The sequence below is a fragment of the Odontesthes bonariensis genome, chromosome 5 (genome assembly GCF_027942865.1).
Source record: "Odontesthes bonariensis isolate fOdoBon6 chromosome 5, fOdoBon6.hap1, whole genome shotgun sequence".
Classification (NCBI taxonomy): domain Eukaryota; kingdom Metazoa; phylum Chordata; class Actinopteri; order Atheriniformes; family Atherinopsidae; genus Odontesthes; species Odontesthes bonariensis.
In genome coordinates, this window is record NC_134510.1 from 32,330,488 (window position 1) to 32,344,607 (window position 14,120).

Sequence of the window (14,120 nt, forward strand, 5' to 3'; positions counted from 1 at the left end):
GCGTGCTATGTGGATGCTGCAGTGGACTCAGGTTGGCTGGCCCACTACGCTTTATTTATTAGACTTTTTACTTTTTCTGACTGGCTTGTGTCTGGATTACAAACCAACAATCTTTGTACGCCACAGTCAGTCAGTCCTTATCATTGCCGTCACTGATGTCTGCAGAGTAACACCACTTCTGGTCAGTCTCACACTAACGCATCCCTTATTATCAGACAACTTCCCTGCAGCTGCAGGTGTTTGTGCCTGTTTACTAAACCCCGAGGCGACACTTAGCTGAAACACTGAAGTCAGCAGAATTGAACAAAAGCCTCTTGATCTCATTACCAGACGTTCTTAGTTCGGCAAATTTTCCACTAAGAGGACCAAATACATCCAGAAAACACGACGGGTGAAAAAAATCTGAATCTAATCAGCTTTGGGGCAAGAAGGGGGATGAAGAGCGGTAATCTAAACCCACCACTCAGATCCGTTCCACCCCACCTCTGATAATTCCAACAAACACCAAACCAAGCTGAAATGAATACACGTCGTGTGAGTGTGTGATTCCCCTGTAAATGTGTTTGGTGGACCAACAGTTGATATCTGAACCAAAGGTCAGCAGTCCTTATACACCTGTCAGCTTCAACAGCAAACTGTGGTCGTAATGAACAACACACACACGCACACACACACACACACACACACACCTGAAACCAAGGTGAGGGTGCAGAGGCTGCAATCAGAAGATAAAACCATCAGTATACTTCACAGCTCATCCAATCTGAGTCTTTCAGAAGTTGGATTCTTTACTTTCAGTTAACTTCATGTAAACACAGATGTACACTTTCAAATCAGTACGGAAATGGAAACGTCTGAAGCCAAGAAACATCACATAAATCTCCTTGGAGTTTCAGACCTACTTTTTTTCCCAACACACATGCACGCTCACAGATGGACAGCAGCCACATGTTAGACGTGCAGTAAAACATATAAAAATCAGAGCGATGAGCGTAACACGGCACACCAATCACCATCACATCATTTTCCAACACATATCCCGTTGCTTTGATGACAAAGAAGCAAGAGATTTGCTCTGGGCCACTGAGAGAAACAGTGATGATCCAAACAGATCCAAAACTATGAACTACAGCAGTTGTTGTTGATATGGTGATGTTAAGTAGGATGTTTTCAGGTGCTCAGCATCTATCAGATTAGAAGATAGAAAATGATTTCTGTCATGTTGTTGTGGGCTCTATGGCAATTCAATAATTTATGAGAAATGTTTGTATGGGCTTCCAAGTGTATGATTATTTAATCACAAACAGTACAACTCATCATTCATTCATATTTCTCATAAAATGAAAATAAACAAACCACATCAATAACATGGCAACAAAGTGCACCTAAATATGTGCACGTTAGAGGTTGTGTCCCTGCCAAACAAACAAAAGACCATCAAAGCTAAGTCATTTATTTATCTATATATTTATACTTATTTATCACTGTCACAAACCTTACACAAAACCAAAGGCTAAACTTATTCTCTATGTTTGGAAATTCTAATTAAATTCTAAACAACTGCTTTATGTTTGATGCATGGCCAATTATTCTACTTAGAAATAAAGAAATTCAGTCATACAGGTGCTGAACATCACTTAGTTATTAGCAGGTGCGCTCCTGGCACTCTGGTGTTCAACTCTCTTTTACAGCTATTTTGGTAAATCTGCCTCATGGACGAAGGGACTCCAGAAAAATAAAAAGGATGCAACAGAAAGTTGTTACACTAGGAATTCTCTCATGACCGTAAGAAATTTATCCAACATTTATGACAACAGGTTCTGAACGCATTCCTGGCTTGTTGTTCTTAAGTTGGAACATCACTGAATGAAGCAGTGGACGGAGTTTCCTTTGAGGCTAAAACAATGAGAACAACATGAATTTACTGAAGATAAGCGACAGACATTTAAAAACATATTTAGCCCCAAGATATCTCTTTCTTACCCCCACAGTGCTGACTCACCAGAGATCGGATCTGAGGTTTTAGTTAATCCCAGTAACACCCCCCACCTACCAGTCTGTTAGGAAGGTTTAAGGCAAGTTTGAGCTAAGACGGCTGATTCTCCTTATCTTGGTCTCAGGACTCCCAAGTGTTATGGAGTCAATGGTTTTAATTATAAAGTGGGAACTGCCTGGCAGGACAAAGAAATAGGGATGTTTGTAAGGGAATCAGCAGGGGCTTGCTATCTTAGCATCTCTTCCTGGATCTCACAAGGATCAGTCTAAGGGGAATAAAAGCTAAATTGAACTACTGTACAACTGTACACCAGAAGAACATAAAGGTTAAAAACGTTAAGCTCAAATTGCTATCATGAAAATGATAAAGTAAAGCAGTAAATGATCTCTTTTCAGCAATAAAGATGGCAGAGAAAAGGCTCAGAGCTGTGGCATACATTTTTTAATTAAGTTGATACAATTTCTTCATTAGACTTTTATGTAACCATTCCACTTTTAAAATGTTCTGCTGGGAAAAAAAAATATACATATATTGGAAACTGTGGAATCAGTAGACACACTTTATGAAGCAAAATTAATAACGGAAATGATCTGTAAGTTCAATTTAGGTGAACTTTTACTTGGAAAAATGAACTTTGTTAACCAGCACAAAGTTTTCTCATTATGTCTTCTTCCAGACATGAAGGATCAGCACATATTCAGTCAGTCTATGTCTCATTTGCATATTTAGCTATAAACTATAAGGACAGTGTCACGATGTGTGTCGTGGGGGTGAGGAGAGAGGACCCGAATGCAGATCTATAAATGAAAACTTGATTCATTCCAAAGAAACTATTACAAAAAGTGCAGCAAAGCTGGAATTCAAGAACCTTAAAAACAGACGAAAAAAAAACCCAACTATGAAAAATAACTTTACTTGGATCATAACAAAATATCTGCCATGAAACAACATCAGTGACAATGAGTGAATGACAACCGGGAGACTAAATACTATGGCGGGTGATTGGTGAATGAGTGCAGCTGATGACAATGAACACAGGTGAAGGGAGTGGAGCTGAAATGCAAAACATGACCGACAGTTGTTAGAAAAATACATATTTTCATGTATTTAATAAACTGGGGAATTTTTATTTGTGAGTCTCTTCGAGTAAGAAAAAAAATCTGAATATATTTTCAATAAGTTTGATACATTTAAAATATGACAATCTCCAATAATCATATAATAATCTATCTGTATGCTGAGTATTTGTCTGTCCCAAACAACAAACTATCTCTATGTTCCTTTCTGAACCGGCTAAATAAATTATAAATTGACCCACTCTCGCTATAAATTTCGGTTAAAAAAAAATCCATATTATCAAAAACTTTGTTTTGAAAAACGCTTTTAACATGATCAGTGTCAATATTATTGATGAAGTACTTTTAAAACAAAGCACCAAGAATAAACAAACCCAGAGTAATAATCCATGAAAGATACACTGGATCAATAAAATAGATAATAATAAATCCATAAAAAGCTAAATAAAGAAAAGGACAAAGTCAATCCCAAAAAGAAGAAGCGTGCATTCAAAAAGAGCCCTAAAACTTTATAGGTTCGGAGTTTTAGTGATTTTCATGGTGAGAACTATCCTGTTATCCTTGACATGATTAACAAAACCAAAGAATCAAAACTTTATAGATAAGTGGCAAAAATCACATCACATACTATGAAGCAACTCTGACTTTATAGATTACATGTGTTTGAGAGTCATTAGGAACGTTCATTAACTCTTTTATCACTGATTCCATGAGTTACTGACAGATTTACTCTACTTCTAGCCCTTAGTCTGCTACTTAAGCCTTCAGTTAATTTGGTCCCGTAAACAGAGATTTCCTATTTCTTTTTTAAACAAATACAAAACTTAGTCAACCGTGACATCTGATGAAACTACAGGAGAAAGTTTGGAGAAACGAGATGATGGGAGACACGCGAAGGGAAGTCTGGAGATCTCCTGAGGAGATCAGAGTAAATCCAGAGTAAGCACGTGAGTCAGTGTGAGTGAGTCACACTGTATGAATTTGGATTGGAGTCAACAAGAAAAAATAAAGGTTAAAGATTAAAAACACAAACAAAATAATAGGACGTCATTCTCCTTTCCTTCGTGTGCGTTCTGAGCAAAGGGAACCTCAGAGGCTTCGGGCTGATGCCAACCGCCGTCATTAAGAAGGAGAAACAGAGACTAGATTTTTGTTTTCTGCTATTTTTGTTGTTTTTTTTGCCTCCTACTGCTTATTGGTTTAGAGCGGAGGAGGAAGAGGAATGAGGGACAAACACAAACAGAGAGACAAACATCAAAACTGCCGACCTCAAGGGAGCAGCAGCACTTGCTAACGAGCTGTGACAGCAAGAGAAGAAGAGGAAGGAGACGGGAGCAGGATGTATAACAGAGGAGATAAAACAACAGAAGGAGACGAGGAGTGAGCACAGAAGAGAAGGAAAAACAGTACCAAAAAATTAAGATAACAGAAGTGATGGAAATGTGTACAAAAGTAAAGAAACCGCAAATCCTCTCTGTGACAAACTTCATGAACATCAGACTTTGATCGGTCCGTCTGAAGTTCACTGACTTCTCTCCCCCACCAACAACATCTGTGTGCCACAGAGTGACAACAAACTATGAGATACTGACTGACCTTCATCCTCGTCGTTGGCTGTCACGGTGATGAGGACGAAGCCGACCTCTTTGTCTTCCTCCACGCTCACCTCGTACACTGGCTGAGCAAATGCTGGGGCGTTGTCGTTGACATCAGTGATGAAGATCCTGACGTAGGCTGTGTCTGAGTGAAGACAGAACAGACTTGAATGAGGAATGTTACGGAAACTCATGTAAACATCAGTGGAAGATTCTGCAGCCTTTCAGTTGCAGCTCTTTACAAAATGGTGCTACAACCCAGATTTTTTCAGAATAAACCGCAGACCGTGTTAAAGACGAAGTAAACAACCGTCTTAAGCTGCAGTGAGGTGCTCTGAAATCCACAATGTAGCTGTCGCACAAACTGCTATGAAGGTTTTGAGGTTTGAGCTGTTTTCTGGTGACTCATTCTGAGTAGGTTTTAGCTTTAGCTCAAGGAAAGCTTCTTATTCTCTAAACTAAGAGCACACAGAACTGTGGGTAAAATACTGACTACTCATAAGTTGGCCTACTATACACAATTCCACTTCACTGAAAAAAAAATCTCTTTAAGAGTGAAATTCCTGTCAAGAAAGCTTCCCTGTAAGTCAAAAGCATAAAATTTGTCATGGAGCTCTGTATGAGAATCTTATCATGAACATCAGCTTTATCACTCTGACTGCTTTTTAACTAAATTACATTTGTTTCAGATGCACCCATAAGGACTGGTGTCCACGTTATACTTTTTTGCCGTTGAGCAGAGCGCGCATGCGACCACCTCGAGAAACAGCACCACAGCCAGCGTCGTTTTTCAGAACACCTTTTCTGTGCAGCCACTCTGAGCACACAACAATTGAAAATCTCTGCACTTTTAAGAGAGGTGTCATCACAGCGGCTTTTTTTTCAGGTAACCAATCATATGGGCAGACATAGTCACCCTGGTAACCAGTAAAACGGAAAATAAACTTTGTTCTTGCTCTGTCTGTCAAACAGATGTGATCAGAAAAGTCCATTTGAGGGAGCAGACCAGCCGGACACTACATGTTAATGATGGTAATGATAGTGATAATGTAATGAAAACTGTCCCACGTTTAACCTTGAACAGGCCTGGAACTGAACTACTTCTAATGGTATCAACTGCACAAAACTGTGAAAGTCATTGTAGTTTTTTGTCTGATTGAGTGTGTCATACACCAACTTCTCCAAACTGCTGTTAGTATGAAGGCTTCCTCTGTTTGTTGGTCAAGGGGGATGAAATGATACACTGACAAATAAATAATACATTACATGGCGTTAAAGCTGGTTTATCATAAACAGCAGTTAAAGTGGAGATATGAGCCAACTGCTGTTGAAATAATGTTGTCATAGAATAGTAAGAAGTGATAAGACACCGGGGGGAAACCCCATTGCCAAGCAAGCTCTTTTCTGTGCCACAGGCCCTGAAGAGAATGAATAAAACATTATTCATAGCTCAGAGAAGTTTTTCTGTGAGTGATACCTGTGTTTGGCTGGCCTTGCTGGCCTGGTCGGGCTGACTCTGAGCTGTCCTGTGACTGCACCTCAATCAGGTAAGAAGCTTTCTGCTCACGGTCAAAAGAGGCACGAGTGACGATGGCGCCAGTGTGTGAGTCGATGCTGAAGAACTGAGAGTCCCCGCTCTCATCCCTCAGGATCGTGTACTGGATCTGAGGAAGACGGAGAAGTTGAAGAAAAGCAAGAAGAAGAGGAGGTAAAAATGAAAAAAGTCAAAAGTTGACGAGCCTCTCACCATCCCGTGCAGACCAGAGTCCAGGTCTGTGGCCGACACCTGAGCCACAGACGTGCCGATCTGGGCTCCTTCAGGCACGGTGGCTTCGTAGGTGGATGACAGGAAGAAGGGAACGTTGTCGTTGACATCTGACGAGAAAAAGAAATGACAGAGTAGCAATTAAAAACACATTTTATATTCCTAAATGCCGTCATCTTTGCTGTTGGCAGAACACAAACAGCCATGTCCATGAAAGCTGATTAAATTGGATTTAAAACTGACAGAGAGCAAAAAATAAAGAGAGAAAAATAAACATGAAGGACAGCAAAGAGAGACTCTGGTTTGTGCAACATTTACACCTGCAAAAGAGATTAAACGGTTAAGATGAAGTCCAGTGAAATAAGGAAAACAGAAAGGTCTGTGGTCTGAAGTCCATCAGAAAGTGAAGTTGGACTGTGTCTCCCCTCACTAATGAAAATTGAGTTATTAGTGAGGAATTATCCTCCGAACACCCTGAAGAGTCCACAAAGCAGCTTGTCAGCCCACTTTCAAGCTCCGGTAAGCCAATTACAGCGTCCAGTGTGGGTTTGGTCAAAGCCAATCAAAGTCAGGAAGTGTTTTCTCCTCTTTCCTTCTCTCCACCCACCTACAGATGCTGATTGGGAAATGAGTCATAGTTAAAATGAGGTGGCATGGAGCTCACACCACCGGCCGCCGCTGTTTTCTGCTTTTCTTTTTCTACAAGAGACAACCATGGATAAGAACTACACCTCATTACTCTCTTTCCTTACAGTTTTTAGTACTGTAGCTCATTATAGCTGGATTTATGTGACTCACTTCTTTTCCTCTGCTTGTCAAAGTTAAATGGTGACTTTTGACATGCAAGTGAATACACTAATTGTTTCAAATAGTTCAACTGACAGATAGGAAGACGTTTAGGCTTGTAGTTTTAAATTAAAAGACAGACTGAAATGGATACATATGAAATCATTTAAAAAGAAAAGAAATACACTTTGATGACAGAAATATTGCCCGAAATGAAGGAGGTTATCATGATGTACGGTAATTGATATGATACCCAATTATCACTCTGTGTTTGAGTGATTGTTTCTGCAGCTCATTCGTTACAATTTGGGGCATTTTTCATAATACCGGCTGAATAAGTAAAAACAAATATAATCTGTTTCTATCTGGTTCTTATCATCATTTTTTTCTCAGGTCTGACTGGTGCTTTTTTTGATTGTTATCTCATTGTACACTTGTTTAAAGGCACCAAATGGAGAGATTATAATACCAGGATACTGATTATAGATGGGAACATGCCATAAATAGCCTTTTTCTTTGTACAAATTTCATGAAATTCTGTGGAAACGTAAATTTTTAAACATTTCTAATTTCCAGTGATGTTGCATAGCTAGTATGAAATATCTCTTCTGACATTAAATCTCAACTAGTGGAATCACCAAATTCTTTAAAGCAACTTAACGCTGAAAATGCTGCCTGAAGATACGTCTGCTTTACTTTAATGCTTCTGTTACTCGCCTTTATTTCTCTCTTTTTCTTAAAATCAATACTGAGTAAAAGAAGATACTTCAGGCAAGCGACATCTCAGATGGAGTTGTTTTAAAGTGATGGTGTTACATACCACAACTGTAGGGGGAGTCACAGTGCAAATGCCACCTAATACGCTCTGGATGTACACATTTAGGTTTTTAACATTATGACAAGATTACAACAGATCAAATTATGTCGACCACCTGAGGCAATCACCCCCTCAAAATTGTTGCAGGTGACCTCGCATTCCAGCTTTAAGGTTTCTCTTTAATTCACATTCACGACGTAGTGACTGAAAGCATTTTGACAAGGAGAGAAGGAATGTTTTAAAGATGTAACCAGGACCTGAAAAGCTCAGGTATAAAGAAACAAAAAGTGCTGCAGAGAGACTCGGACTCTCGTATGTGAAACTGACAGATATCTTTCAAGAGGACAGACGAGCACAGAACTGGATACCCAATATGACGAGTGTGATCAGTCCTCTGGAAAGTTTTATTTTCAGCATGCAGCCGAGAAAAAGTCAAGTTGTCAATCAAAAAATGTTCTTTAAAGGTTATTTGAATAGAAAAAAATTAAACAGTAAAATGTGTGTGCAGTAAAATATCCTCTTTATTAAATGCTTTTGTAGCTTTTGAGCATCAAATAATGTATTCCCTGCTGAGAGTAATGACCCCTAAATCAGTCGAAAGAAATCTAACTCCTAAGAGGACAGGTAAGATACCTGAATAAAACTGAGATATAGGCAATAGTGAACCATTTAAATTTGTCCAATCGCTTTAACATCGAAAAGAAGTGGGTTAATCTTGAAAATCAAACGTCCGGGCTGAAAAGTGGTTTCACTCCAGGTCCGCCTTTAAGAGCTGAAAAATACAGGATAGGCTCAATCAAGCATGCAAACGCATTCATTCCTCTTCCTCTTACCTGTCACGTTGACGTAGACAGTGGTGAAAGAAGCCAGTGGCACAGCTGCGACGTTCTGCACGCGCACTCTCAGTGTAAAGAATCGTGTCGCCTCATAGTCGAGGTTCTCAGCTACCAGGATCGATGCTGATCCGTCTGCCCGGTTCGGTTTGATGTAGAAGCGCACGGGCATGTTGGTTTCTGGCACCTGACCCTCCTCCAGGTTGTAAGTCACCCGAGGATCACCGAGAGGAGACGTTGCCTTAATGGTCTGATGAGAGAGGCAGGAGGAGAGAATTAGAGGTCAGGCATGCTGAACAGGCTGTTCATGCTTATTACATGATTAATCCAACTCTTGAACTACTGACAGTTACATTACACCAGTCAGCCATAACATAATGACAATTTGTCTAATGTTGAGTAAGTCATCTTAATGCTGCTAAAAAAGCGTCTGGGTGGTTGCTGTTTGGACAAATAAGATCTGGAGGTCCTGGAGTGTCTGGTACTGGGACATTTGCAATAGATCCTTTGGGCCCTGTGGGCCCTGGGTTGCGGGGTGGGGTCTGTACAGTTTGAGTTTGCTTCCCATAGTTGCCGTCAGATTCCATCAGGTATTTTGGGAGTTTGGAGGCTGGCTGAACACCTCACATTCTCAATTGTTGTCTTTGAGTCTTTGAACCCATTTTCTGGTGCTCGCTGCTGTCCTGCTGGGGGAAGGTGCTAATGTAGGGGAGAGATGATATAAAGTACAGTGCAGATCGAATACAGCATCAGAATCTCAATTTCCTTTTAATGGAACTGCAAGTGCATATAATGAAAATAAAATGACCAAAAAAGCATAAAAATCTGTATTGTGCAGGTGCATATCAGCGTATGTGAATGAGACTGCTCTTAGTGATTTTTCATTGTGTGATGTGCTTAAGAAAAATAAATAAAACAGTGAGAGAAACGAGGAGACATCTTCTGAAAAGAGGATCCCGAAGAACTCTTTCCAGGCCAGATCTTTGTTACATTTCCTCCTGAAGTCCAGTATCAACATACTGTACTGTACTGTACTGTATAATGTACATTCTGTATTTATTATTCTCATACATATCCCTATTTACCACCCATACTCAATTCCATTCTTACTGTTTTGTATTTCTAATTTTTATTCTTGTATGTTATTGTTGAGTGTTGTACTTTGAAGTGAAGTTTTACCGGAGTCAAATTCCTTGTTTGTTTTTTCAAACCTGGCCAATAAAGCTGATTCTGATTCTGACTCCTTGGTTTTTGTAATATTCACTGTCAGTTTATTCACAAAACACTACTCTGACAGTCTCTGTATCTCGTCCCTGTTAACCGACTTCCTGTGATGAGCCAGACGACAGTTGTGTAGTCTGGGCTCATCACAAGCGATTTCTCTATGTAGCCCCTGAGTGCCTAACTTCTAACTTCTGTGTATTCCTTTTTAACTTCAAGTTTGGAAATAACATAACATGTAATGCATCAAAGACTCAACCCAAAGAGGACTCTAACGGCCTCCAGATCTATAAACCATAACACACACCAAAAAAAGTGACACTCTAGAATACACAACTATAATTCAAAGAATGCAGCTTTTTAACGGTCACAGGAGCAGTTCAGTCCTTTTATGGAAATGAAGAACAGCAGGAGAATCCTCAAGAACTTTTCTAAGACACCTAAAAAGGTTTCAGATTCTGCTTTGTTGATGCTTCTCTTTGTGTGATTTATTTTTATTTCATTTTGAATCAGTGTGCGTGTGTGTGTGTGTGTGTGTGTGTGCGTAAGTTGCCTTGACCTGAACATCCATCAGTGAAAGAGCTTTTAAGACTCTTGGCAGCATATAAAGCTGACTTTAGGGCATGTGTATGTGCATTTGCTTGTATTACTCATGAAGACGCATGAATACCCACTGACATTGGCAGAACCTGCATTCTTTTTGTGGACAAAAGACTTTGTAAGGTTGGACTAAGGTTAGGTTATTACTGGTCAAGGATAAGTTAACACAAATCATTGTAAAACCATCTGAGTGTATGGACATGTGTGAAAGAGAGCTTTTAAGACCTTTGTCCTTTAAGACTACAGACTCCCACCCTTGCAACGGAAGGACTGTATTTTCCACGGTTGAGTGATGCCAACTATTTTTACAGTAGGGGGTATGACCTGATCTGTACATGCAAATACACAGAAGGAGAGAGCCTTTGGTACCATATATTCCCTGTAATGTCTTAAATTATTCATCACATTAATCCTTTATCAAGACACGTGTGTTATTACGGTCCATTCTAATGTTTCCAGCTTCGGGGGAGCAACTTCATAATTCAAAATGACTCAGATAACTGCTATCGTGATTCTAATAAAAAAATATTTGACTCAATAAAAAGAGCAGTGGCATGACTATGGTTCACTTTTCTCACTGAGCTTCAAATTAAACATGTCTGAAAGTTAAACAAACATGCTTTTAACGAGCAGCACTGTCTGACTAACAAGTGTAAAGCAAGGGTGTGTGATGCACACATGCACAACACATGCACTTCTCTTTTAACATAGTTATGAACTGGAACCAAAAGACTCTTCTAATTCTTGAATGATTGAAGCTTTGCTGATGTTATGGTTAAGGTCTCCCAAACACATCAATATATGCAGGAGAAAAGCTGCCTTTGCAAAACTAAGTGCGTTTGAAGATAAACCAGAAGATAACAATCAATCTGATGATGTGCATTCCTAAGTACTCAAACAATCCAAGCAGATTGAACAAGAGCACCTATACGACCGTAACTACAAAGATCACTTACCTAGGCTGCAATATCAAGTGAGATGGAGGAGTAAATAAAGATATCACAAGCTGTCACAGACAGGCCAGATGCATCTAGAAAAGCTTAACAGTGCCTAGACGTCAGCAGCTGAGATTTTATCATAGCTGTATCCGTTCCATAACAACATATCTCTGAGTGATCCTTACAGTTAATCTTCCTCACAAAAAGTTCACAGGAAATTCCATATTTAACCAATATGTGCTCAGCAATGCTAAAACACAACATGGCCAAAGACATTTCTGAAAAGACGATGGTACAGGATTGGGCACAGAGAGCTGAACAGCTCCACTCAAAGTGCTATTCACTGGACCCTGGATGAGAAAGAGGCCGACCTAAGAACACCTGGTGAGCTGTGAGCTGAAATCCATGCACCATACTTGCTGGTTGGTAACAAAAAGAAGTGCCAATCCTTTGTTGCTGCCGTATGCAGTCGGGCATAAGCGCAGTCATTCAGTGTAAATGTACTTTCACATCTGTCAGTCTGACCGTAAAATGCTTCTGGAAAATGACAAGTGAAAGTGCTCAAAGTAAAATCAATGCAAATAAGTTGGACCTCTTTGGTCAAGGGCATGGTTAGCATAGCTCAGTACAAAGAATGGAAGCAGGGGACAACTGTTAGCATAGTTCAGTGAAAGAGTAAAATTTGACCTATGAACAACTCCAAATGTTGTCATCATTTCCACCACAGTTAACATGTTTCTTCTGAGTGACAAACGCTGTCTGCCATTTCAAACACCAAAACCCTCTCAGCCATCACTTTCCCAGACACAAAGCAGCTCTTATGTCTTTGTTAGCCTAGCATATTGAAAAGACAAACAAAGACAAACACAAAGATTCTTGGTTATAACCAAGGAAACTGTAGAGTACAATTACACAACATGGTCTTACTGGAGTGAATTTGTTTCTAAATTATCAAAAGACCTGAATTACTGTCACCATCTCAGATAAGAAATAGTATTTTGACTTACAATCCATATAGTATTTAACTGATCAGTGAAAAACTTTCTTTGTGTATTTATTTTTATTTGATGAAACATTCACAACTCCTCAAATTTTATAAAATGACTCCCCTCACTTATTTCGCTGTGTTATTTATCGTTGGCAATGTGAAAACAAAATGGCAAAATCAAATTCAATTTACTGTTAACTGCCCAGTTTCCAGGTGAGGAGTCGTGTCAGGACATGTTGGTGCAGCGTGGCTCAGCCCTGCAGCAGGCCAAAAGCAGCAGAGCGTATGGAATCAGCACTAATGAGAAATCATCTCATTAGACATCACTGCAGTGTGCTGAAGCAAAGCAGATCAGTGTCTGCCATCTTCTTTCACACAGATTAATGCCTGTGGAGATATGGTGAGAGATCGCTCTCAGCTGGTGCGGCTGGTGCGGGGACTGATACAGCAGTCAGATTTATGCAAACAATTAGCAATCATCTGAAATGGGTGGGGTTATTTAGGTCAAAGGTTTTCTGTAACTTCTGTTTTTCATGACTAATAACTACACTTTTGATGGCAGTCTTTTCTTCAATCTATGCATCTTGTAAATGCAAAATGTAAAAATGCACATTTCTGCATTAAGTTTTAGTTTATGTGTGTAGCAATATCATATGCAGAGAGCCAATCTGCTCACATTGTTCTACAGTGTCTCATTATTATGAACAAAAAATATGGCCCTCAGCAGGAAGCTGAGGGGGATAGTGAACCCAAAAGAGCTCAGTTGACGTGTGGAAGGATGGCTGGCATGATGGATTATACCACTCTAACCACTGTTATCACTCTGCTGATACCTTGATGTGTTAACTGACCTTAAAGTGATAGTTTGGAGTAGATTCACCCTAGGGTCATTTGAACCGTGACATCCAGCCAAGTAGCCCACCCGAAGTTTTTTTGATCTTGGCTGAACATCAGCCGAGTTACTGAGTTATCCCGAATAGCTTAGTACAAGCCCAAATGGAACCTGGCAGTATCTCCAAAATTACCACACTAAAATCACATGCCATGACACCAAACTTCTACAGTAGTACAAATATGGTCTGTACTCACAAAACGATGCATTTGGAAGTTTGTACATAGTCCAGGAGTTTATTATTATCAACACAAGCCTAATAGCTTCTCTGCTGCTAAAGCTGCGTCGACGTCACTTCCTTGATCTGGGAGCTTCAAAGTAAGATGAGGGTTGATCTACTACTGTAGACAACAAAGTATATGCTATATTCTACATGATTTTTTATGTTGCAGAGTTGTGAATTTATTTTATCAATGGAGAAATTGAGCAGCCTTGCTTTGTTGTCTACAGTAGTAGATCAACCCTCATCTTACATTGAAGCTCCCAGATCAAGGAAGTGACGTCGACGCAGCTTTAGCAGCAGAGAAGCTATCAGGCTTGTGTTGATAATAAGAATCTCCTGGACTATGTACAAACTTCCAAATGCATCGTTTTGTGAGTACAGACCATATTT

The 14,120-nt window shown here is 39.7% G+C and overlaps 1 protein-coding gene across 1 annotated transcript in view; it reads right to left on the reverse strand.

The window, feature by feature from the left end:
- The window catches only part of LOC142380346 (neural-cadherin), a 142,801-nt gene that overhangs the window by 35,472 nt on the left and 93,209 nt on the right, over positions 1 to 14,120 (reverse strand). The window contains exons 13-16 of the mRNA XM_075466129.1: positions 8,869 to 9,118; positions 6,415 to 6,542; positions 6,145 to 6,331; positions 4,669 to 4,812 (exon numbers count right to left, since the gene is read on the reverse strand). Coding sequence (XP_075322244.1) covers positions 4,669 to 4,812; positions 6,145 to 6,331; positions 6,415 to 6,542; positions 8,869 to 9,118 — 709 coding nt within the window. The remainder of the gene's footprint in view (positions 1 to 4,668; positions 4,813 to 6,144; positions 6,332 to 6,414; positions 6,543 to 8,868; positions 9,119 to 14,120) is intronic.